Source organism: Cervus elaphus, chromosome 4 (assembly GCF_910594005.1).
Source record: "Cervus elaphus chromosome 4, mCerEla1.1, whole genome shotgun sequence".
Taxonomy (NCBI): domain Eukaryota; kingdom Metazoa; phylum Chordata; class Mammalia; order Artiodactyla; family Cervidae; genus Cervus; species Cervus elaphus.
In genome coordinates this window covers 44137504-44161279 of record NC_057818.1, presented here as the reverse complement: position 1 = coordinate 44161279, position 23776 = coordinate 44137504, and the positions used below count along the sequence as shown (strand labels likewise).

Genomic DNA, 23776 nt, shown 5'->3' with positions numbered 1-23776 from the left:
ACATGTGGCTGGGGGCAGGGGGTTCTCTGTGTGCGCGCACGTGTGTGTGTGTGCGCGCATATGTGTGTGTGACATGTGGCTGGGGGCAGGGGGTTCTCTGTGTGCACGCGTGTGTGTGTGTGACATGTGGCTGGGGCAGGGGGTTCTGTGTGTGTGTGTGTGACATGTGGCTGGGGGCAGGGGGTTCTGTGTGTGCATGTGTGTGTGTGACATGTGGCTGGGAGCAGGGGGTTCTGTGTGTGTGTGTGTGTGTGGCATGTGGTTGGGGGCAGGGGCTTCTGTGCGTGAGTGTGTGTCTGTGTGTGTGTGTGTGACCTGCACTTGGCTGGTGGGCTTGCAGGCCCAGGGTAGAAGTGACCATGCATGTGGGGCAGCTCATAGCCGTGAGCCTGCAGGCCTGTGTGTCTTTGAGGGACACGTCCTGACTGGGGGGGCTCCCAGTCCCCCAGGCTCACCCCATCTCATCTCCCTGTGTTCTCCCCTTGGGTCAGAGGGTCAGGCCTCTGCCCAGCCAGGATGGAGCCGGCAGCTCTGCTGGCGTGCACGTCCTTGGCACATGAATAATACATGTGAACATCTCAGTCCTTGGAAATGTTCTTCTCTGGTGGATAGAGAGAAAAATCATTATTTCTACTTTTATGATTCCTGAGACTCCTGAACGGGGCCATAAATATTATACACAGGTGGTTTTTTTTTTTTTTCCTTTGGACAGACTAAAAAGTCCTTTTTTCTTAAAGGTATCGCTCATTAGGGAAGTGCTGTCAAGCTGAGGAGCGGGCAGCCGCTGGCTCCCTGGCTGCGGCCCTGGCCCAGCCCAGCCAATCTCCATGTAGCCCCGTCACAGTCCCGGCCCTTCCCAGTGGGCCTCCCCTCCCCGTTTAGCCACCAGGACGCCCGGCTTCCTTGGGGTCCCTTCCCCTGGCCTGCAGGCCCTTGCTCCCACATCAGGCCCACATCCTCAGCCCCAAGGGCACCTACCTGAGCAGCCCAGAGGCCAGCCGCCAGCTCTGTGGCTGCAGGACGCCAGGGCCGCCTCAGGCTCCTGGCCGGGTCCACCTGGCCCTGGGCCTCTGCTGCAGGGTATGGTACCGCTCCCGGGGCCCGCTGGGTGCGAATGGGCTCTTGACTTCCCCCTGATGCTCCGCAGTGGTGAGAACTCAGCCGTGCTGCACTACGGACACGCCGGGGCCCCCAACGACAAGACCATCCAAGACGGAGACATGTGGTGAGTGGGGCCAGCCCACAGCCGCCCTGGCTGGCGTGTGAATCGTGGGGCCCAGGTGGGACCCAACCCCAGGCGTGGCTGATGGGGGCCCCTCGGCCCCAGCCCGGGAAGGCTGGCCACAGCAAGGTCCCTGGGCCTGCTCTGGGTCTAGACTTCTCCGCCGAGGCTTTGTCCTCCATGTTGTCTCCTCTCCAGGACCAAGGAGGCCCTGAGAGGGGAGCGGGGGCCAAGTGCTGTGAGGGTAAGGCCCCACCTCAGAGGAGGACCTGCCCTGTGACCCAGCACCCACCGTGCTCGCGTCTCCAGCTCGAGTCTCCAGTTTGGAGCAAGGGAGACCCCTAGGGAGTCCCCCGCCCTCTGAACCTGCCGGCTCTTGCCTCTCGACTCCTCGGCATGAGCGGCCACTTGTTCAGGAGGTCAGAGGGGGTGCTTGGCCCTCAGGACTGCTTGCCCACGTGCCACCGCTCCTCATGGATTCCTGACTGAGCATATGTGGGCAGGCCCCACAGCCTCCAACTCCCCAGTGTGTAGGGCTCCCATTGGGCATACACCCCTCCACTCTGAGCGGCCCCTCTGGCCTCGGCAGGGGCCATGGACACCCTACTGACCTGGAGCTTCCCTGTCCTCAGCTCATGGGCACTTGTATTCCCCGCCCGTACTCTCCACCACCCAGACGTCGGGCAGGACCAGTCCAGGCCAGAGGCTGAGAGCCACCCAGAGGCCACAAGTTCCACGGGGCCTCCTGTCTTGCCCTTGAGACATCTCACTATGGCCACCAATCCGCAGGTGTGGGCAGGAGAGCTGCTGCACATTGGCCTCAGTTCAGTTCAGTCACTCAGACGTGTCTGACTCTTCACGACCCCATGAATCGCAGCACGCCAGGCCTCCCTGTCCATCACCAACTCCCGGAGTTTACTCAAACTCAAGTCCATTGAGTCGGTGATGCCATCCAACCATCTCATCCTCTGCCATCCCCTTCTCCTCCCGCCTTCAGTCTTTCCCAGCATCAGGGTCTTTTCTAATGAGTCAGTTCTTCACATCAGGTAGCACATTGCCCTACCTGGTCCTTTGGTCCTTTTCCTCTTGCTGCTAAGGCAGCTGAGCCCCTCTGTCCCACTTCCCACCAGCACCAGTTCATCCGGCACCTCATCCGCCTCGGTTCATATGTGCCATCCTGTGAGGTTTTGACCCCACGCTCGTATTCTGGTCATGCCTGCACACTGGCCAGGACCTGGCCTCAGCCTGGGAGTTGGGGAACCTGCGCATGGGGGGCCCTCGCCCACAGCCATCAGGGGACCTGAGCCGAGAGACACCCCATTCCGAGCTGTCACTGCCCAGTGTTCTCAGAAACCCACCCAAGCCCAGGGTGCCCCCTGCCCCAGGGCGCCCCAGCACCACTGGCTGTGGTATCCACTCGCCCGGGGTCAGTAGCTGGATGGGATGTTCTGGCTCGGGACCCTGTTGGGGTCCAGGAGCCCAGCTCAGGCTTCTGGGAGGAAGCAAAGCCTCCGGGTTCCCTCTGAGCCTGAGTTTACTGTCTGTTGGTGGAGATGGCACGCAGCACTCAGCCCTGCGAGGGGTAGTGTCAGGGACGTGTCAGGACCACAAGTGCTGGTGGACACACGGTCCCAGGAGCCTGGGCCCCCAGGACGGGGACAGGGGCACACAGAGGGGGACCCCAGTGTGGTCACAGAGGTCACTGCAGCCCCGCTCACTGATCACTCCACCCCCGGAGAGTCTGAAGCCCTTCCTGGCGTGGGGGTCAAGGGCGTGCAGCAGCCTGGATGGGGTTCTGGCCCTGCCTGACACAAGGTGCCGCTCATGATGTAGATTCGCTCACTCTGATCCCATGAGGTGGGTGTCTCCCCCTCCCACCAGACCCCCCCCCCCCCCGGACATGTAGCGGAGCCACTGAGACCCACGGAGCGTCCGGGTGCAGAGCCAGAGGGATTTGGGGGAGGGGTCAGCTGCCTCCAACCTGACTCAGCTGGAGACTAAGGAAACGGGGGGGCCTGCCCTCTGGGCCACAGCTGGGTCTCTGGTGGCCCCAAAGGGAGACCAACTGGTGTCTTCAGGGACTCACGCCTCCTAGAACGTGTCCTAATGCTTTTGACTCTGCAGCCTGCTCTGGCTGAGCCAGGACGTGGGAACCCAGTCCCCAGGCGGGCAGAGCCCAGGTCACACGAGCAGCCACAGCTGTCCCTGCGGAGGGTCCTGCGCCGGGGCCATGTGGCTCCGAGTCTGTCTTCTCTGTGAGTTCACACAGCCCGGAGGAAGTGGTTGCTTCTCCTCTCTCTCTGTCCCAAGAGAGTCCTCACCCATGAGAGGCTTGTTGCAGCTGTGTTCCGGGGGCGCCTGGCACACTGGGGCCTGGCTGCCTAGGGACGCCATGCATCAGGCCTCCATGCATCCAGATGCTGTGTCCCCGACCCTCCTGGGCAGCGTGTGGCACCCGAGTCTCCTGCTGCTTGAGAGTCAGGAGTGATCCAGAGAATCCCACAGATGTTAATGCCAAGCCCAAACGGGTGATTTTATTTTTCTAGTGCTAACTTTGAAATGTAGCCAGTAGAATAATTATGAGTTTATTATAGTCAATTTATTATGCAGCATTTAGAACAACATGTTTTGTTGATTACTGCTACTGCCAGATTGCTGGCAGCATTTATAATCCATTGTTTTATTGAAATTGATCTGCCGAGCGCCTACTGTGTTCCGTAAATAATAAATCACTGTTATCCCAACATAAAAGTCACAGCACTTCATCATAAGGTATGAAACCAAAATATGAGCCTGGTGTAGAATTTTTCTGAACCTGAGTGTCTCTCTCAGCTGCGACTGTTCTCCAGGCGCCCGTCCTGTGGTACGCTCTGGGTCTCAGTTCCTTGAGGTCAGGTGAAAATACCCCAGAGATCTTTAACATTTAGGAATGGGGCTGTTTGGGGGCCAGGAGCTGGTCCAGGGCAGTCAGACTCTGCTGGAGAAGGTGGGGAGTGGATGCTGAAGGGCATCCCTCTCCCTCCAGCCCCAGAAGTGTGGTGATGAGCATAGAAGGTCCCTGGCTCAAATCCCTGCACCCCCCCCCCCGCCCCCCGCCCAGCTGAGTGATCACCCCTCTGAGCCTGTTTCTCCATCCATCTTTGTGGATGAGAGCACCCAGCCCCGGGAGGACTCACTGATCATAAGGCTGAGCATGGAGCCTGCACAGGGGGCCCCTGGTGGGATTGCTGCTACACACCAGAATTCCCAGAGCCAGCAGCGCACCTGTGCCCCGAGGCCCGCCTCCCAGCAGCGCTTCCGGACAGATACTGGAGGCAAGAGGCCCCAGCGCAGCGCAAGACGGCCCCGGTTTGTTCACACAACTCTCAGGTCATGTAATTGCCTGCTCTCTGTTTTTAGCCCCTAAACCGTCCTCGAGGCTTGCGCCGGGTAGAGCATGTAGCTGGCCAGCGCCGCATTCCACTCCTCTGTCCTTCCAATACCAGGTGCTGCCTGGGAGCTGGGCCCGGAAATCGGGGCCTGTTTATCAGATGCACTGGTTCTTACTCCATGTCAGAGGCATCACCCAAGAGCTGAGAAGGGGATTTTGAGGACCACTCCTCACACCACACCAGCCCCACCCACCCCCGTTTATCTCAGCTGGATGCTGCCAGACTTGCTCTGCCTGGATCCGAGGGTGTGGGGGGGACAACAACTGGACTTTGATGTGGCCTCGGGTCCCCGCAGACCTCCCTCTCGGCTGGTTTAGAGGCACACAGCCTCTTGTGGGGCCACCCAGGGCTTTGCTGTCGCCTCTAAGAGCCCTTTTCCTGCTGTGGCCCTCAGGGCTCTCCATGAACCCCATCACTAAGTCGCTCTCCTCTTAAGCCATTAGTTGCTTTCTGTTTTTGTTTTAAGACAAAAGCAAGCAGACCTTCTAAAACACGGTCCCAGAAGTGTGGTGCACTTCTGATGAATACCCTTCCCAAGCTGACACAGCAGACCGTGTCTGAAGCCATCAGAAGTCTTCCTGGGTGGGAGCCCCGGAAGACCCCTCCCCACCAGATCAGCCCTGAGCCTGTGGAGGCGAGGTCATTGTCCTCACCGTCCTCATCGTCCTCCGTCGTCATCTGAGCCCTCAAGCGCTGGCCCGTCCTCCCAGAGCCTCCATGGTGGGTGGAGGCACCTAGGGCTAGGGCCCTGCCCATGGGCCAGGGAGCGCCACTGTCCCCAAGGAAGCCATGTACCCAGACTTGGACCCTCTTTTGTGCTAGACTCCCCGCCTCCCCCTGGGCGCAGCAGGCACACCCCAGAGGGCAGAGGTGGGGAGGGTCCAGGGTCTGCTTCCACTGGGCTCTGATTTGGAAAACAGCTAGGACAACCCCTCCTCACCTGCCACCGCCTCCCTCTCCCACCATTTGATTAGGTAGCAGGGGGGAGGTTCCTGGGGTAGGGAGCCCAGTGGCCACCCTCAGAACCTTCTAGATGCCCCAGTCGAAGCATGCTCGGGCCTGGGTTGCCCAGCTGCAGGCAGGATGTGGCTGGTTGGTGGCAAGCCGGACCTCCCAGCACTGGCCAGAAGAGGGCAGCGTTGTTTCAGGACATGCCAGCCGGCCAGGCTCATCCCTGCTGGCTGTGTTCTCTGTGTTCTGGGGCCTGGGAGCGAGTGGCTGGCCTGGTTAGTGGGGGAGAGGCTTGTCCCAACCCCACTCAGCAGCCACTCAGCATGCTAAGTCGCTTCAAATGTGTCCGACTCTTTGCGACCCCATGGACTGTAGCCTGCCAGGCTCCTCTGTCTGTGGGCTTCTCCAGGCAAGAATACTGTAGTGGGTTGTCTGCCCTGCTCTCCAGTTAGTTCCCTGATCATTCCACAGGTTTGATGTGGACTAGACATTAGTTTAAACTGCTTGGGGGAGCTCCCTCCTCCTTACCTCCATCACACCGTGCCTGGGGCTATAGCCTGCATCTTCATCACAGACATCCACCCCCACCTCCACAGGCTTTGGGTGCCTGCTGCTCACTCGGGGCCCAAGCAGTCCCCTTAGCATTTCTGGGGCTCCTCTGGTAGGAGTGGGAACAATTCTGCCTGCTCCTGGGGGCCCCTTGGTCTGACATCTGTCTGGCATCTGTGTGCTGCTTCCTGGGGGCAGGCAAGTTATGCCTGGGTCTCCTCCCCAGCTGGCAGAGGGGCCGCAATGAGGGGTCTCCAAGTCCCTCCTTGTCTTGGTGCCTGAAGCCTTGGTCAGCTTTAGAGAACAAGTGTTTCCTCCAAGCCCAGCCCAGGACACCACTCCCCCAACTTTGCTGTCTCCTTAGAGGACATCTCTGGAGAAGGAAATGGCAACCCACTCCAGTATTCTTGCCTGGAGACTCCCATGGACAGAGGAGCCTGGTGGGCCTTACAGTCACCAGTTGGCCCCATCCTGAGGAGTTGATGGTCTTCGGGACATGCCCCAGTCCTGGGGGCAAGAGAACACACTCAGGAAGGCACAGGCCCTGGTCAGCTATCTGTCCAGACCAGTGGCCGTGGCCTTCAACCTGCCGTCTGGGTTGAAGCAGCCTTTGCATTCTAACGTAGTACCGCACAAGCGGATACGCCTGACAATAACCAAGCGCCCTCACCGTGGGGTCCGCCCTGTGTTGCCTGTTTATGCTGCTGTCCCTGCATCCCACATGGTTGACGCCACAACCCACAGTGTGAAAGCACCCGGTCAGCCGGGGTGCTCGCAGACACCATGGGACACTGCTTACCGAAAAGTGGAACGAAGCATGTGCTGTGCGCGTGACGCCGACTCACCACCTCCCCCGACCCCGGGGAGGCCACTGCCCGTGGCGGCAGGAAGCCCCGGGGCTGGGCGGCCGCCACGTCCCACCCACATGTGGGGCTAGGGACCGCGGAACGTCCTTCCTGGGGTCGTGGCCTGCACTGGGGCTCTGCCGCTCCCCACGTCCTCCGCAGAAAGGTAACAGCAGTTCCATCCAGACACACGGGAGGCCCGCAGCACGTGCCGACCCTTGGCTCAGGGCTCCTGGGGCTGGTTGCCTGGATGACTTTCCTGTCTGCCCGGGCCCCACACACCCATCCCATGGCTGGGATGGGGAGCAGGGACGCCCAGAAGGCAGTGGGGAGAGGTCGGCTTGGGGAGTCAGCCCCAGGGCTTTGAGCGTAGGCCTTTGTCCCAGGGCTCGGCACCACCCAGAAGGTCTGGCTGGGAGCTGGCGGGTGACCCGTGGGCCTTGTGTGGCCACCACCAGTGGGAAGGTCACCAGTTCACCTTCCTCTCTGTCTCAGGCTGAGGTCTGGAGGGGAAGCAGGAGATTCCTGCAGCTCAGAAATCCCCCAGCCTGGTCCAGAACGCCGACTGGGGCGGGTGCAAGTCAGGGTCTGAAATGGTGCACTGCGGTGAATAGATCTATGAGTGAGTGCACACGCGTGGGCACGTGTGTACCGTGCCTGTCTGGGGTGAGAGAGAGCTGAGAGCGAGGCCACAGCCCTGGAGAGTAAACCAGAGCTGCAGCCTGTGTACACAGTGACCTTGCCGTAAAGATTACAGAGTTCCCCCCAAAACTCTTCCCAGGCCTCATATTAGAGACCGAACCATCTCATAGGCCTTCTGCCTGCAGTGGGGCAGAGGGGACGGAGGGGATCTGGGGAGGGCCTGGGTGGGCCGATGGTGGCAGGTAGCTCGGGCCTGAAGTTGCCCGGGAGGAGCCAACGGAAGACAGAACCTCTCCTCCAAGCCAGAAATAGAACCAGATGAACATGTGAGGAATGAGCCACCAGCATATTGCTTGGAGATGTGTAATACCTCCCCAGATGGCTTAGATTATCACAACGCGTTCACTCAGCCAGAGATGGTAGGGTCCCCAGTGGGTGTCCCCAGGCAGCTGGGAGGAGGGCTTTCGTGTTCTCTGTTGAGCCAAAGTATGAGCGAATTCTCCGTCATCAGCCTGCGTTCAGAGGACGGACGGAGTGGACACAGAGGAACTGGGGGAAATGATTTATAAAAGCGATGGCTTTCATCCCTGGATTCCAGAACGACTTGAAATCTGAATAACTAATACATGTAGGAACTCTCTGAGGGAGATTTGAAAAAAAAAGGCAGAGAGATAGGGAACTGAGAGCACAAAAATAGACGTCAGCCCCGTGCCCGAGCATCGCTGGGCAGGATGGAGCTGGCTGGCTGGGTGTACACTTCCTTCTCCCTAAAGTGGATGATTTTAAAACAAAAAAACTACAGCCGAAGGTTTCTAGAAGCTGAACAATAAAGCCAGGCTGGCCGGGGAGCTCACCCCCACCTCCCGTGTTTTTGTTTTTGAGAACTTGGTCAGGAGTCGTGCCTGCCCCGGGGAAGGGGCCTGTTTTCACTGCTCCGGATGACTCCAGCATTTGGTGTGCTCTTGTGGGCTTCCTGGCTTTTTAAATAGTTTAATTTCTGTTTTCCTTTGAGCCCTGCACAGCCCCATAGAACTTTCTGCCTGGGGGGATGCTGCTGCAGGTCTCTTTCTGATGTGGTGGCCCCCAGGAATCTGTGTCCCCACACCCCTGGCTCTGTCCTGTCTGCTCAGGCCATTCCTGGTCCTTCTGAATCAACAAACCACAGACCATTTTCCTTTGTTGCCTCCAAGGACCCCAAGTAAGAATGCTCTGCTACCCGGGTGAAGCTGGGCCACGGCCCCACGCGGTTCCACTCCCAGGCCTGCCTGCACGCTGGCCGTGGAGGACGCAAAGCCGCCGCAATGGCGGCAGCCACATGCTAAATGTGGGGCCGCCCTGAGGCGCTCGATGCTGAGTGCCGGAGCGAGGACAGGAGAGCCCGTCTCTGGGCTCTGAGCTGCTGACCCCGACTTGAGATGTTGCCAGGCCAGTGTGCAGAGCCTCGGTTTCCCTGCAGTTTAGGGTTCTGATGTGCTCCACCCTCCTGGCCAGCTGGCGGGAAGGGGAATGTGTCCTGGGGCACTAGTAAACCTGCAGACAGCTGTCAGCCCCAACCCCCTGGTGCATCAGAGTGTCCTGGGGAGCAGATGCTGGGCGTGTCTACTGGGGCCTCTTGCCCTTGGATCCTTGGCTTCCACACCCGGGCTGAGCGGGTCCCGTCTAGTGAGCCTCAAGTCCCCCCGCAGACACACACACATTGGCCCACCCCAGGGTGGGTCCCCCAGAGTCTCTGACCTTGACCCAACCCAAAGTTCCTCTGCCGTTCGGCTGAGCTCTCCCCACCACCACCTGAGGATCTCCTGAGTTGTTATCCAGTGCTTCTTGCACTGTTGACAGTTTATGATGTTTTGCAGTCAGAAAAAGACAGGAGATTAAAAAGTGCCCGACTGGGGACTTCGATTTCCAGCGGAGTATCTTGAGATCCCGAGTTATTCACGACTTTCCTTTAGAAACAATTCTGTTTCTATGGATCCCCTGTTGCTGCCATCAGGCCGCGGGGCCGACCCCTGGCTCCACCTGTAGGGCCAGTTGCTCAGGGTGGAGGTCCCCTGAGACAGGCATGCAGGAAGCTCTTGGAATGCGGGCTGAGCCATCGTGTTTACCACTGAACTTTGGGGGTTTTAAAAAAATAATTTTATTTATTTTTGGCCGCGCTGGGTCTTCATTGCTTTGAGGGCTTTTCTCTCTTTGTGACAAGCGGGGACTACTCTCTAGTACAAGGACTTCTTGCGGTGGCTTCACTTGTTTCAGAGCATGGGCTCTAGGGCACACAGACTTAAGTAATTGTGACTTCTGGATTCTAGAGCACAGACTCAGTTGTGGCGCATGGGCTCTGAGGCATGTGGGATCTTCCCAGACCAGGGGTCGAAGCTGTGTCTCCTGCGTTGGCAGGCAGACTCTTCACCACTGAGCTCTCAGGGAAGCCCAGAATTGGGGTTTGAGAGGCTCTTTTCATGGCAGGTGTGGCTCTGCCTTGGGCTCCAATTTTCCAACAGTGGCTGCAGACTGCCCCCCACGGGGCGGAGCCAGACCCAGAGAGGGCAGCGGCACCCACCTCCGCCCCTACCCTCTCCCGGGCCCCTAGTCCCGAAGGTACCGCAGGGGCCTGGGCCTGAGGCTGAACTGATGCCCCCAGACTGTCTTGTCACCATCAGCATCATGACTTGACCCTGACCCCATGATGGTCCAGCTCTGGGCCCGCTGTCCAGCATCCTGCTGGTGGGGAGACAGGACAGGGAGGCTGCTCATTCTGGGCACCCCACTCCTCTCTGTGGGTAACCTGGTGGGAGCCAAGGTTGGACCCAGCAGCCCCTCCCTCGTTTTTGTCTTATCCCCATGTGGAGGGTGCGTGAGGTGGGATTCTCACCTGCCCTTGACTGTAGGGCCAGGCGGCGAGGGTGTGGGAGCCTGGCTCCCCGCACTCCGGTCCAGCCCCGTGGCTCAGGGCCCTGTCACGGGTGTCCAGAGGGCAGGCCCAGCGGCCCGGCCTCCTGACTCAGCAGCCTGCTGTCTGTCCCAGCGCCTCCCTGCCTCCGCCGGCAGGGGCTCCCGGCTCCCGCTTCTGCCTTCCTCCCACACTCTCCACGCCCGCCTCTGTGCCTCCTGGTCCCTGCTCTGTGGCCCGGGGATGCTGGGGGCCAGGCAGCCCCCAAGTCGGGGTATTCACTGGGGCCCTGGGGCCTGTGAGAGGCGGGTGCCGCACCTCAGCCCACGTCTTCTGTGTGGCGGGTGCATCTGTCCTGAGGCCCGGTCCGGCTCCCATGAGCATTGCCCTGTGGGCTGCAGCTGTGCCCATGCTGGGTGCAGGGTGGCCCCTGGGGGGGTGGGGGCAGCGCTGTCAGAGTGCCTCTGTGGAGGCCAGGTCGGGGCCTGGGGATACCTCCACCCCTCCCTCAGGGAATCCCCACAGCCAGGCGTCCAGGGGCCTGGCCCGCAGAGGCCGTGAGGGTGTGGTGTGTGGGCAGCCACATCCCCCCCCAACCTTCCTGCTCTGGAGCGGGAGCCTCCCGGGGCGCCCCTGGGTCCTTGACTGCCTGTGCACCGTGAGGAGACAGTGGGGTAGGAGGGCCCCACGCTGCTGTCTGCACAGGCCGTGTTGCAAGAAGTCTCTGGTTTGGTGGCCTTGAGTGCCCAGCAGGAGGGAAGCGTGGCTGGGGCTGGTACAGGTGCCCCCGAGGGTCCCACCAGCCTCACGCCCCACTCTCCCGGCAGCGTGTTCGACATGGGCGGTGAATATTACTGCTTCGCTTCTGACATCACATGCTCCTTCCCCGCCAACGGCAAGTTCACCCCAGACCAGAAGGCCATCTATGAGGCGGTGCTGCGGAGCTGCCGGGCCGTTATGAGCGCCATGAAGCCAGGTGAGGGCAGGGGTGGGGCCTGGGGGGAGGGCCTCCTGGTAAGGGGATGCCGGTGGCCAGGGGGCGGGGCACCTCTGCGAAGCAGGTCCGGCACTCTGCAGCGACCTGACTCTGTCCCCCCCTCTCATGCTCAGCCAGTAAGGCCCCAGATGCTAGTGGGTCCCCAGCATCACTCCTGGGAAAGAGGGCTGACCCCCAAGCAGAGACAGGGCTGGGGGGCTCAGGGAGCTCAGCCCGGGGCCACCCCCCATCCCCTCCCACCGTCTCCTTCTGCGCATCTCCCTGTCCACACTGGCCACTGGGGTGTCAGCATGTCCGCTGCCCTGTCCCACAGCAGCGGCTGCTGCAGCGAGGGCTTGGCAGTGTGGACACTCGCCTCTGGGTGGGCAGGAGCTGAGTGTCTCTCCGGTGTGTGGCGAGTGATGAGCAGAGGCTGTGGGGCCATTTGAGGACCTGGCCTGACAGGCCTTGAAGGCTGGACTCTGAGTTCATACTGGAATCAGGGGGACTGTGGCAGTCAGACTTGTATTTCTTCACGGAACTCTTACAGTCAGTCTCCAACATGCGAACCTTCAAGTCGCGAGCTCTCAAAGATGCGAATGTGCGTGCGCCTATCCAGTCACTTAAATTAGTTCACGTGTCTGGCAATGTCTAGAAAAGTCAGGTACCTAGGCTAACTTGGTCGGACTTAACGAACACGTTGTCAGAACTGAACTCATTCGTATGTAGGAAATTTACTGTATTTACAAAGGGAAAAAGAAGAAAAGATCCTGAGCCCCTAAACTGTAAAGGCCCCAGAGTGTGGCCCCTTGAGGGCCCAGAATCTGATGGCTCCGCCTGGAGCCCCTGCCAGCCCGTGTCCAGGCGTTGCCGGCCAAGTGCTGCTTGTGAGGGTTCAGCAGCGGCTGCCGCCTCCCGAGGAGGCAAACTGTGAGCAGGGCTTTCCGGACGCCCCCATCCAGTGCCGGGGCCACCAGAGGCCAGGGAGCCGGGGAGGGGTGACGGGCCCACACTCACTTGTCCAGCGGGAACAAAGCCTGGTGATCAGATGAGTCCAAAGATGAGGAACTCAGATACACCCGAAAAAGGACACAAGGAAGGGAACCTGAAAGCTCAGCTCGGGGCAGCTGACGGCATCAACAGGGCTGGCCTGGTGTGGCGGTTGCAGAAGAGAGCAGCAGCTTGCGCTAACTGTGTTTAAAAAGCAGTTCTCTCTAGGTAGGGGCTAGTGTGGACACTTCCAGGGCGGACTGTTGCATAAAGACAGAGCGGCACAGGAGGGGGTGAATTCACAAAAGGTGATGATGAAGAGGGCGAGGGCGGTGAGAACATGGATTCACAAGTGCTTGTAAATCCACAGGGGGAGGGGCAGGAAGGGAGCCAGCCAGACAGACCGACAGACCGGGTGGGGCGCGGCGAGGAGGGAGGCGCTCACCGGGAGCCTTTTATACTTTCTGACCTTTAAACCCCGGTACATGGCACTTGTTACCTGTAAAACTCCGCCTGTGTGGAGCCGTCACCCCGAGTAAGGGACACCATCTCCTCCTCCTGATATCCTCGCGTTACCCCAGGGAGAGAAGGAGTAGAAGGTTCTGTCCAGCTTTGAACGTTGGTTGTTTAAGTGATAAGCATTTCACTTGCAGCAAAAGGTTTGGGCCAGTGGGAGTGCATGGAGGTACACGGCCCCAAGACCCTGGTGCACCCACAGCCCACGGCAGGTCCCTCCAGGAGCATAGAGGGACCTGTGTGGACCCGAGCCTGGCTCCAGGCCGTGGTACAGAGTGTGGTCCTGGGCAGGCTCTGGGTGGCACGTCCCCAGCTGGTGTCCTGGCCGGCTCAGTCGATCAACAGAGCAACCCCAATTCTGCTCAGAAAGTGGCCAGGTCCACAGGCAAGTCCCGGGGGCCACACATTGAACTGAAAAGGGTCCCAGCACCAAGGTCCTGTGGGACTGCCTGGCCATGTCACTTTGGGGGCGGTTACAAGGCTTCAGGCCCCACCAGGCCAGACTCAGCCGAGATGGTCCCTGGGGACTGTGAGGCAGGCCTCCCCCTGCACACGGCGGGGCACAGGCCTGGCCTGCCCTGGGGCCTCGAGGTTCCCGTGTGGAGGGGAAGGGAGCAGAGCCCCAAGCGTGCCCCCCACCCCATTCTTCAAGGCTGTGACACACTCTTCCCTGGGGGTCACATGCCAGGCAGGCCTGGCAGGCCAGGGGTCCTATGCTCATAGCGCTGCCCTCAGAGGGGGTAGCCATACCCCCCACAGCAGCACAAAGGCCGTGGCCAGGTCAGCCCCGTGCCCGGTCCTAGCGGAAATGCCCCTGGTTTGTGGGCCTGGCTCCTGGGCCAAGACAAACACCCGCAGAGACTGTATGACTGCTTCCTGCGCCTTCCAGGGACGAGTGAATAGGGACAGCCGGGGTCACAGCGAGATGCCCAGAGGAGGGGCAGGGGCCAGTGCTTGGAGCACACAGGGATCCTGAGTGAGGCAGGCCTGGGGCTGCGGGGGAGTGTCCCGCCCTGCCACGCAGAGGCAGCCTGGGAAGGAGGGCTGAGTTCGCTCAGAGGCTGTACGAGAGCAGCAGGGCCAGCCAGGCAGTGGCGGCACCTGGGGGAAGCGCCACCCTCACTGGCCCCTCGGCGGGGTGGGGGGTCAGTGCAGCGGCCACGTGCCGGCTTCTGGCCCATGCAAGCAAATCTCTCCAAGGCTTCCGCGTCAGGGCAGGCGCCCATCCTGGGCTGACCACCTGTCTCCGCGGGCTCCCATGGGCTTGCTGATAGGACACCCGGCCCCCACGAGAGGAGGAGGTGCTGTGGGCAGGGCAGGGACCAGAGTCGGTGTCCGAGCTGGCCACCGGTTGGGGCAGGGTCGTTCGTTCTGCAGACTCTGGTCAGGGTCCACTTGCCAACTTTGCCTCCCTCCCTGGTGGGGGCAGGGGCCGCAGTGTCTGGACTCCCCTGGAGGCCTAGCCTCAGAGATGGTACTGGGCACAGAGGCCCAGCAGGCAGAGGCAGTGGGACAGCATGCCTTGCAGACCGGGGGCACCCTAGGGCAGAAACCAGCAGAGCCAGGACTGTGCTTGGTGAAGGCACTGTGTCCCCCCTCTGGCCTGAGAGAGGCCCCTCTGCTGGCCAAAGGGCAGTGGGGGAGTTCCCGCCCTCCCTGGCCTCTCTGCCAGGGTTTGGGGTGGGGGACCACATGGGGACCGCATGGGGTGGTCATGTTTAACTCAGCATCGTGGTGCCTGCTGCCCAGGCGCGTGCTGCCCCTGCCCTTCTGCAGGGTGAGTGGGTCCCCCGAGGTCCTGGCAGCAGGCTGGGCTGGAAGCCCTCCGCCCCGCGCCAGCATGGCCTGCCAGACACTTCCCTGCAGCCCATGGGGCCTGCCCTGGGACCCCGGCCCTGAGCCTTCCCTCCTGCACCCCCAGGGCCTGGCGCGCGGTCATCCCCCGAGGGCCATTGTCTTCGGATGAAGTGAGCTCTTTGTCTGGATGGGCTGTGAGGATGTAGCTCAAGGGGCTCTCCGCTGCCTTCCCGGCTCGGCTCCGGGCCTTGGAGCCCCCAGGCCTGTCACGCTCTGGGCAGGAGGCCTCAAGGCCATGATGGATGCTGCCGAGTATCCCAGGAGCCCGCCCCGGCAGCAGGCCCAGCAGGCTCCCTGCCCATCAGGGGACGGTGTGGTCCGAGGGGGCCAGGTGAGCACAAAGGCCAGTCGGTGACTTGAGGCTGCTCGGGACACGTAGTGGGGCCTGGGCCCCAGACCTCGGGTCCCTCTGAGCCAAGAGGCAGGTGGTGCAGTGCAAACACAGATGCCGCCTTGCTACCCTGGGCCCGAGTGCACAGAGGAGCGGGGTTGGGAGCACACGTGAATCCTGGGCCCATCAAGTCACAGCACAGGCTGCAAGAGAGCCACAGGGAGGCTGGGGCTCCCGGTCAGGCCACGTGGTTGTCAGACTCGGAGCAGGGCAGAGGGCCCCGCCTTCTCGGGGTTCAGAGACCGAGCCCTGCCCAGCTCGGGCAGCAAAGGAAGAGGCAATCAGGGAGGGCTTCCTGGAGAAAGCCTCCGCAGAGGCCCACAGGAGGCCAGGCAGTGAGACTGGGAAGGTGAGGTGTCCCAGCGGAGGGAGTGGCAGGTGGCAGGCACAGGGGCACCTCAGGAGTGGGTGGGCATGAAGCTGGAGAGGGAAGCCAATCCAAGGAGCTTGGGGCTCTGTCCTCGGGGCGGGGACTGGCCTGGTCTGACCCATGCTCCAGAGAGATGGCCCGGTGTCCCGGCCGTTTACAGGAGGCAGCGGGGTGAGGAGTCTGGAGGAGCCAGGCAAGGGTCCCAGAGAGGTGGGGGCCCACGGAGGCGCCGGGGTCAGGAGAGGTTTCGGGAAGAGAGGATGAGATTCGGTGCTTGCCGGCGGTGGGAGGGCGGGCAGGGCAGATGACCTGGTCTCTGCAGCACGATCTCGATGCGGTGTTCCCAGTGTGAGCAAGCTCGGGGGACCCCCGATGCTCCTGGCCAGGCCTGTGGGCTCAGATGTGCCCACGGGCTGCAGAGGCCGAGGAGCCGGGGCGTCGGGGCCTTAGGCGGTCAGGGAGACCCTCTGGCCTGTGCCCACCCCTGCATCCTCGCCCGAGGACAGTAACCTCCACTCACTTCAGGGGCCCCTGCCCTGGCCGTGGGTGTTGTAACCACCATCCGGGCCAGACACTGGGGCCAAGTTGCTGGAGGTTTAATCACTGTCACAACCCTAACCACACACAGGCAGAAACTCCCACTCCCGGCCAAGAGAGCCGTGTGCACGGCCTTCCCCAAGGGCGCGCAGGCAAGGAAGACTACAGGCGCCGCGGGGACCGCCGGGGCCCACACGTCCGGCCCCCACGAGGGGCCGCGAAGACAGGAGGGGAGCCGAGCTGCCAGCACGGAGCTTGATTTATACCTGATTCCCACCCGCTGCCTGGGCCCGGCCGAGACCGCAGCCCCGCACTGTGGAAGGTAGCCAGGTTTGAAGTCAGCCTGCTTCCCGGGCCTCTAGCTTGGCGACCCGAAAAGGCCCTGCCCGAGAGAGATGGAGCTGCCCTGGGGCATTGGCCCTTCCCGGGTTCGCTGGGGCCAGGCTGAGTGATGGGAGCGGAGTTCACAGGGTTACTTGGGGGCTTACTCTTTAGGCCCAGAGGCCCTGGGCAGGGGCGGGCCTTAGGAAAGAGGGCGCTGCACCCCCACCCCTGTACCAGCAGCCGCTCTGCCCAGCCGTGGTGTGCCCTGGAGAGGCAGCCGCCCTCCTGGTGGAGAGACCCTAGAAGCAAGTGAGCATACTTGTGCAGGGAACAAGGTGCAGACAGTAGTGGCCGGGACAGCAGAGCGATCGCGATGGGGGAGGTCACTCCAGCAGGGGCGGATGTGTACGCTGAGACCTCGAGGAGGAGGGTCACGGGCCAGCCGGCTCTGCAAAGGGTCAGACGTGCAGGGCCCTCCGGTGCGCTTCTGGGGCAGGGGTCCCTGGCCCGAGGAGGGCGAGGCGGGTGAGTCAGTCTTAGGAAAAGAGCGGTGGCTGAGGCTGGGCAGGCTTGGCTTGTGCCCCAGGGACACACTGATCATAAAGTGTCGAACCTAGGGTCTGACTGGCCACACGTGATGGGTGAACAGTGGCAGTTTGGGGGCGCTTACTGAGCCGGTCCCCAGTAGATGCCAGAGGCTCTGCAGCCAGCTTTCTGCAGCCAGTGTCGTGGCTGTTTGACAAAGGAAGCATCCGAGGTTCCTGGAGGTGAAGGCCGGCCTAGGCCACACAGCAGGTGAGCGGCCTAGCTGGGACCTGGTTAACAAGGTCTCTATTTCAGGATGCCAGACCATCAGAGAAAAGCTCCCCACGCTGGCTCCACCCCCAGGGGTGCAGACCCAGCCACCCGCGCCGACGTGGTTGTAACCAGACCCCAGGACGCCACCCCCACTTCATGGGCGGAGGCAGGTAGAACAGGGCTGGACTCCAAGGAGGCTGTGTCTCTGGACAAGACTGGGCTTCCTCCACTCTTGGCCTCCCTGTGTCTTGGGCCGGGGACTGGCCACTGCCTGATGATTGGGGTGCAGCACCACCAGCTCAGACCCTGGGTCCTGGGTTCAGGAGGTTGGATCAGCCCTGGGTCTCCAGCCAGCTCAAGACCCCAAACATGGGCCCACTGTCTCTGGCAGGGTAGGGGGACACCTGGGGGACTGGTGCCCAGCAAGTGTCTGAAAGGGGAGGGCCTGTGTCTCATCTCCCTCTACCTCTCGGGCCCATCATCTGCTCCCTGCCAGCCCCAGAGGCTCGGATCCTGGTGGCCCACCCCTCACCAGTGCAGGGTCCACAGCAAGGCTCCTTGGGGTGTGGAATCCCGGTGCTCCCCTCTTGTAGCCAAGATCATCAGGGCATGGCTGAGCGGCCTCTTGGGAGCCAGGGTTACGCCCCACATGGAGGGGCCGCAGGGTCAAGCCCTGGCTGTCTTTCTGGGTGCAGGTCCCACCCTGTCCTCCTGGCCCCATTCGTCCCAGGGCTGCTGGCCTCGGCTGGCACTTGGCCTGCCCCCAACTCCGCCCTCTTAAGGTGGGGCAGGGAGCATTGCCAACCTAGGTTCTTGTGCTCAGTCTGAGCACCTGGTGCCCTCGTTTCGTGGAGCCCAGTGGGCAAGGCGGCCACGCCCCAGTGACAGCGAGGCTCCTGGAGGCCGCTCCCTGAGGGCCTAAGGCTCCAGCCCCTCAGGGCCTCCCTGGGGGCCAGGCAGCTCCGAAGAGCCTGCACTCCTCAGAACTCGGTGCCCGGGGATGCTCTCCATGGTGACCTTTGCCCCAGAAACATGGGGCTGGGATGAGTTTGATTAGAGCCCAGGGTTTGTACATCTGGGCTACCACGGAGATGGTCACCTGGTGCTGGTAGCCACAGGGCCACAGACCCTGCCGGTTTGCTGGGAGGCTGTGCCGGCTGCACCCCAGGAACCTTTGCTCCCCACAGCGGCTCCAAGGAGGATTCAGCCCCCCGTGTGGGGGTGTGCAGGGACGCCCCTCCCCCACCCCCACCTGAGCCTCTGTCTAGGGCTCACTGAGGCCGCCCCACCTTGGCTCTTGGGGACACATGCTTTTCTCCTCCCGGTGCCAAAGATTTTACTGGGCTCCCCTGGCCCTGGGAGCACACAACAGGAGCTGGGCCCCTGCGGGTGACCGTGGATGAGAGGAGCCTAGCCCCGAGGGCACAGTGGAGAGAGAGGAGGGGTCTCGAGTCCAGAGCTGCGCTGAGAGAGCCCTGCAGGGGGACCGCCTGGGCCGCATCGCTCTTGCCCCTCACCTCAGGCTCCCCAGCTTCAGCCAATGCAAGGGCTTCCTGTGTTCCCTGCAACCTTGCCCTGGGAAGCCCTGGCCAGGCTGCCAGAGCCCTCAGCTCATCGCAGCCTCCTTCTGAGCCCCAGGTGTCTGGTGGCCCGACATGCACCGCCTGGCCGACCGCATCCACCTGGAGGAACTGACCCGCATCGGCCTCCTGACCGGCAGCGTGGACGCCATGGTCCAGGTCCACCTGGGAGCCGTGTTCATGCCTCACGGGCTTGGCCACTTCCTAGGACTCGACGTGCACGACGTGGGAGGCTACCCTGAGGTCAGTGTGGGCGCGTTGGCCCGAGCGGCCTGCCTGTGAGCCGGAGCTGAGCCTGGACCTCCCTGGGGGTGGAGTGGGGCTCTGGGACACGGCCGCAGTGTAGGGGGACAGGCAGGATGAGAAGGACTGGGGTCTTGGCAAGGCCTGCTCTCCCTCCTCCCCCTTCACCCAGGGGTTGATCCCAACCCAGGTCACTGCCCACGCCCAAGGGCCCTGGTCCTTACACAAGGACGTCTCCCCTGGCGGCCGCCTCCACAGAACCTGGCGGGCAATGGGTGTGCTCTGCACAGGGCCCAGGGTTGCACGCTGGGGGCAGCACCTGTCCTGAAAGTGGAACCCCAAAGCTGGGTCTCACTGGTGGGCTGGCAGTGCGCCCGTCATGTCCTCCTGCCTCTGGCTTCGTTCATCGGGTGTTACGAGGCCCCTCAGGCTGGCGACCGGTCCCTCCTGGGGCAAGCTGAGCCCTGCGCCCCTCGAAAGTCCTGCCCCACGCTTTCCTGGTTCAGCTGGACGGTTCAGCTTCCATCCGCCCAGATGCCTGGGCCGACAGGGCCCCCATGGCCTCCTCATCTCCTGGAGGCATGCTGAGCGGGACAGCGAGGCTTGTGTGGGCATCTCTAGGCCAGGCTTTCCCCTCCCCCTCCTACTGACCGACCCTTGAAAGGACCACCCAGACGAAGCTTGAGGCTTCAGGAGGCTCTGCCGGGCAGGTGGCTGCAGCCTCCACAGGCCCTGGGTGGGGGTGAGCCGGCCCTGCCGTCTGGCCAGGTGCCCGAAGCACAGGGGGGTGGATTATGCAATCGGTGCACGCCCTGGGGCCCACCAGCCAGTTAGCCAAGATGGCTTGGCCCCTTAGCTGCAGGGTATTTTGAAAGCTCTAAGAACGATTTTGGGGGGGGGGGGTGGAATTGCTCAAGAGAAGCATTATTATTCAATTATTTTTTCCTCAAGTGTAAACAGTTAAATTTGGAGAAACAAAATCAGTTTTAATTTCCTAATTTCTATCCATCACACTGTGCGCAGGGAGCCAAGAGCAGAGCCTTCCAGACATTGTTAACTAAGGTTCGTTATTCATTAGTCGCCAAAGCACTTTTTTTTTCCACCAGAGAAAATTGGCAGCAAACTGTTTTCATCTTTTCCAGTAAGCGGTCCTTTGTGCTCACGGAGTCTATTCTTCTGACAGATAAACATTGTGGAAAAAATATGGCTTTTCCTCTAAAAGTCATTTGTTTTATTTCAGACACATCTGGGTCTCCTCTGCCCGGAGCCCAGTGCAGCGGAGGCCCCGTCAGGCCCTGAGCCCAAGCGGAAGCCGGCGTGGACCCGGCGTGGGCAGGGTCCCCCCACCCCCAACAAGGCTGAAGTCCCCAGGCCTGAGGGGCTGGGCGCTCGGCCTCTCCCCTTCATGGGGTCTTCTCACTACTCAGCCCCGCCTCCATCCTTCTCCCAGCCCTGATCTGGCCGTCCCTTGGTGAGGCCTGTAGGGCAGACTCCTGGGAGCGAATGCTCTGCAGGGGTCATAGTCAGTGGGCAGGGGGCAGGCACATCCTCCTGTGCCCCCCGGATCCCTTCCATTCACCCCTCACCCCCAGTCTGAGCGGTGGTCCTGGAATCTTCTGGAGAGAAGGCCGTCTGTAGAAGTTTGAGCAAACCCCCCACCTTTGGCACAGCCCCTCAGCCACCAAGGAGATCAGGGAGGCAAGACCTCGTCAGCTCTCAGCCTCCGCCAGGCCCCTGACTTTGACAGCCTTGGAAAGAAAGGGTTGGCTCTTGGGGGCAGCATGAAGGGGAGGGAGGAGAGGGGCTGCCCAGGGGGCAGACGCAGGCCTCAGATGGCAGGAGATAGGCCCCTGCTACCCACTGCCCAGCACCTCTCACCTGAGCACAGGGACCGTCATCCCAGACTGTGCCATCCTGTGTCCCCTGCCCTCCTGCCCAGACCCTCCGGGCTCGTAGTACTGTGGGGTCAAACACCACACCAGACGGGCGTCTGTGCCCAGGGGTCACAGGGCCTTGGTGTCCCCTCACCACCTCCGTCCCAGCCTGGCTCCCACCTGGTCAGGGCGGCCGTGCACACAGTGCCCCACTGTCCCCGCCCTCGTGGAATCTCGGTCACAGCCTTCCCTGCTGTGCCCAGCCATGGATGGAGGCTGAGCCAGCCCGTTTCTGGTTACCTTACATGAACCACTAATTGAAGTCTGATGTTCTTGGCCCCCAAACAGTCAGAAATGACAGTTCCATCTCCAGCAGCTGGGCTTCCAGCATAGAGCCACGAGCGGGGCAGGGCAAGCTCAGAGGCCGACCAGAAAGCTTGCCTGTTGCACGCTTGCTCCCAGGCCTTGGCCAAGGGCCGGACGGGTGCCTCCAGGACTTGGGGAAGGCAGGGAAATTTCTGCAAGTGTCCTAGGTGCCACCTGCCCCATCGGCCATGCCCATGTGAGTGCTGGGGGAGAGAGCTGACAGCCAGTCCCCCACAGCCCAGCGGAGGCTCAGCGCATGGGTGTGGTGTGGAGCTGCCCCATGTGCTCCTCGTGGGCCACACCCCCAGGCCATGCACACGGGGTGAGTGTGCATCTGTGCACACACAAGCCAGGGCTGGTGTCCTGCTGACAGCACCTGTCCCTCTTCCTGGAAAGCCACACGGAAAACCTGGGTCTCGGCTTGTAGGGAGCCAGGCCCAGCACTTCAGGGCTGGTTTCCACTCTGCCTGGAAACCAGCTGCCTGGAAGAAAGCTGCAGCCTGGGAGGCCCTGCAGCCTCCTAAGAGCTTTTTTGGCTTCACAGGTTTGGCTTCAACTGCTCCCCTGGCGGGAAGAGGGCCTGGGTAAGGCAGCCGGACCCCCAGCCAGCCCCCTGGGTCAGCAGGGGCAGCATGCCTTGGGTGTGTGCACACGAGTGTCCATGGGGCACAGTTCTAGGGGTGACAAGGGGCAGGGACACGAGAAATCTAGGGGAGCGTGCAGAGAGCAGAGGGCTTTATCTGAAGTACCGTGGACGACCCAGCAAGTCTGAGTCTGGGCTGGAGACCCCCGAGGTCACAGAGCCTCCTGCGGCTCCAGGAGGACCCAAGGGGCTCGAGCCAGGCCCCACGTGTGGATGCCTGCACGGGCAGGGGCGGGTACCCTGCACACTTGCCCGTTTCTGTCTGCCTCCTGCCGAGGCGGTGGCCTTGGCCTGGGGCTGTGCCCTCCTGGGTGCCCCCCTCACTGTCCTCTCCCCACCACCCCCCTACCCCCACCCAGGGCGTGGATCGGATTGACGAGCCCGGCCTGCGGCGCCTGCGCACCGCTCGGCACCTGGAGCCACGCATGGTGCTCACCGTGGAGCCGGGCATCTACTTCATCGACCACCTCCTGGACGAGGCCCTGGCCGACCCGGCCCGCGCCTGCTTCTTTAACCGCGAGGTCCTGCAGCGCTTCCGTGGTTTTGGTGGGGTGAGTGCTGATTGCTCCCAGAACGCCCCCCTCCCCTGCCCCCCCAACCTGTCACCTGTTTGTCCTCCAGGACAGGAGGCACAGTCTTTGACTCTCCTCACTTGAGAGGCACCTGGCCCACCCTTCCTCATGGTCTGTCACCAGCCCTCAACACAAGTGACACAGATTCCTACAAAACCTCTGCCCACTCCAGGGGCTCCCACCCACCCGGCAGGGGGCAAGCCGGGGTGGGCGGGTGGAGGAGCAGATGTCCTGTGGGAGGCGCCTTCCGCCCCGCAGCTGCCCACAGCGGCCTTAGGGCCGGCACCCCGACCCGGGCCGTGCTGCCCACTCCACAGAAAGGGCTCTTCCCACTCAGCCTAGAGCTGTCAGGCCTGATGCTCAAACTAAACACGCAAAGGCAGCTCAGAAATAACGAGCGTCCATCCGTCTGACCAGGTCCGGATCGAGGAGGACGTCGTGGTGACTGACACTGGCATGGAGCTGCTGACCTGCGTGCCCCGCACGGTGGAGGAGGTGGAAGCGTGCATGGCAGGCCAGGACAAGGCCTTTGCTCCCTTCTCTGGCCCCAAGTAGAGCCACGGGTGTGCCCTGGGGCAGGGGGCTGGGCCCCGGCCTCGCAAGTTGCTTCCTGGAGGGCGGCCTGCTGATCGGCCCCAGTGGTGCTCAGAAATCACACACGGACATCATCGGCCTTTGATCACACCCAATATGCTGTTTCCCTGGAGAAACTTTCTTACTACCCTTCTGTGGGATCACACCCTTCATCTAAATGTCTTTACTTTGCTTGAGTGACAGCGGCTTTTAGAATGCTAATTTTCAATTATCGCGTTATTTTCAATAATCCTGTTCTCTTTACTACCAACTAAATGTTATTTTGCTGTCATTTGTATTCTGCTCAGGAAAGGGGCATTTCTAGTGTTTTCTCTCAAAATCAATACACAGAATGGAATTCGCAATAAAAGATTTCCTAAAATGGACCTTTGTGCCCATCACCACCCCCCCCTCTCCTTTTCCCTTTGCAGATGAACACATGCTTAGACCTGGAAAGTGACCCTGCAGAGCCCTCTGGGGGCCTGAATGTGTAGGTGGGGCTGTCTTGCCTCTGCACAGGTGCAAAGGAGGACTGTAGCTTAAGAAGCCTTTTTGATATGGGTGACTCAGTGGTAAAGCATCCACCTGCCAATGTGGGGGACACAGGAGATGCGGGTTCGATCCTGGGATTGGGAAGATCCT

The 23776-nt window shown here is 61.6% G+C and overlaps 1 protein-coding gene across 1 annotated transcript in view; it reads left to right on the top strand.

Moving 5' to 3' along the window:
• PEPD (peptidase D) overlaps positions 1-23520 on the top strand; it is a 117960-nt gene extending 94440 nt beyond the window's left edge. The window contains exons 11-15 of the mRNA XM_043899087.1: positions 1148-1225; positions 11352-11500; positions 18922-19106; positions 22349-22540; positions 22979-23520. Coding sequence (XP_043755022.1) covers positions 1148-1225; positions 11352-11500; positions 18922-19106; positions 22349-22540; positions 22979-23116 — 742 coding nt within the window. The 3' untranslated portion in view covers positions 23117-23520. The remainder of the gene's footprint in view (positions 1-1147; positions 1226-11351; positions 11501-18921; positions 19107-22348; positions 22541-22978) is intronic.
• The last annotated feature ends 256 nt before the right edge of the window (positions 23521-23776 follow it).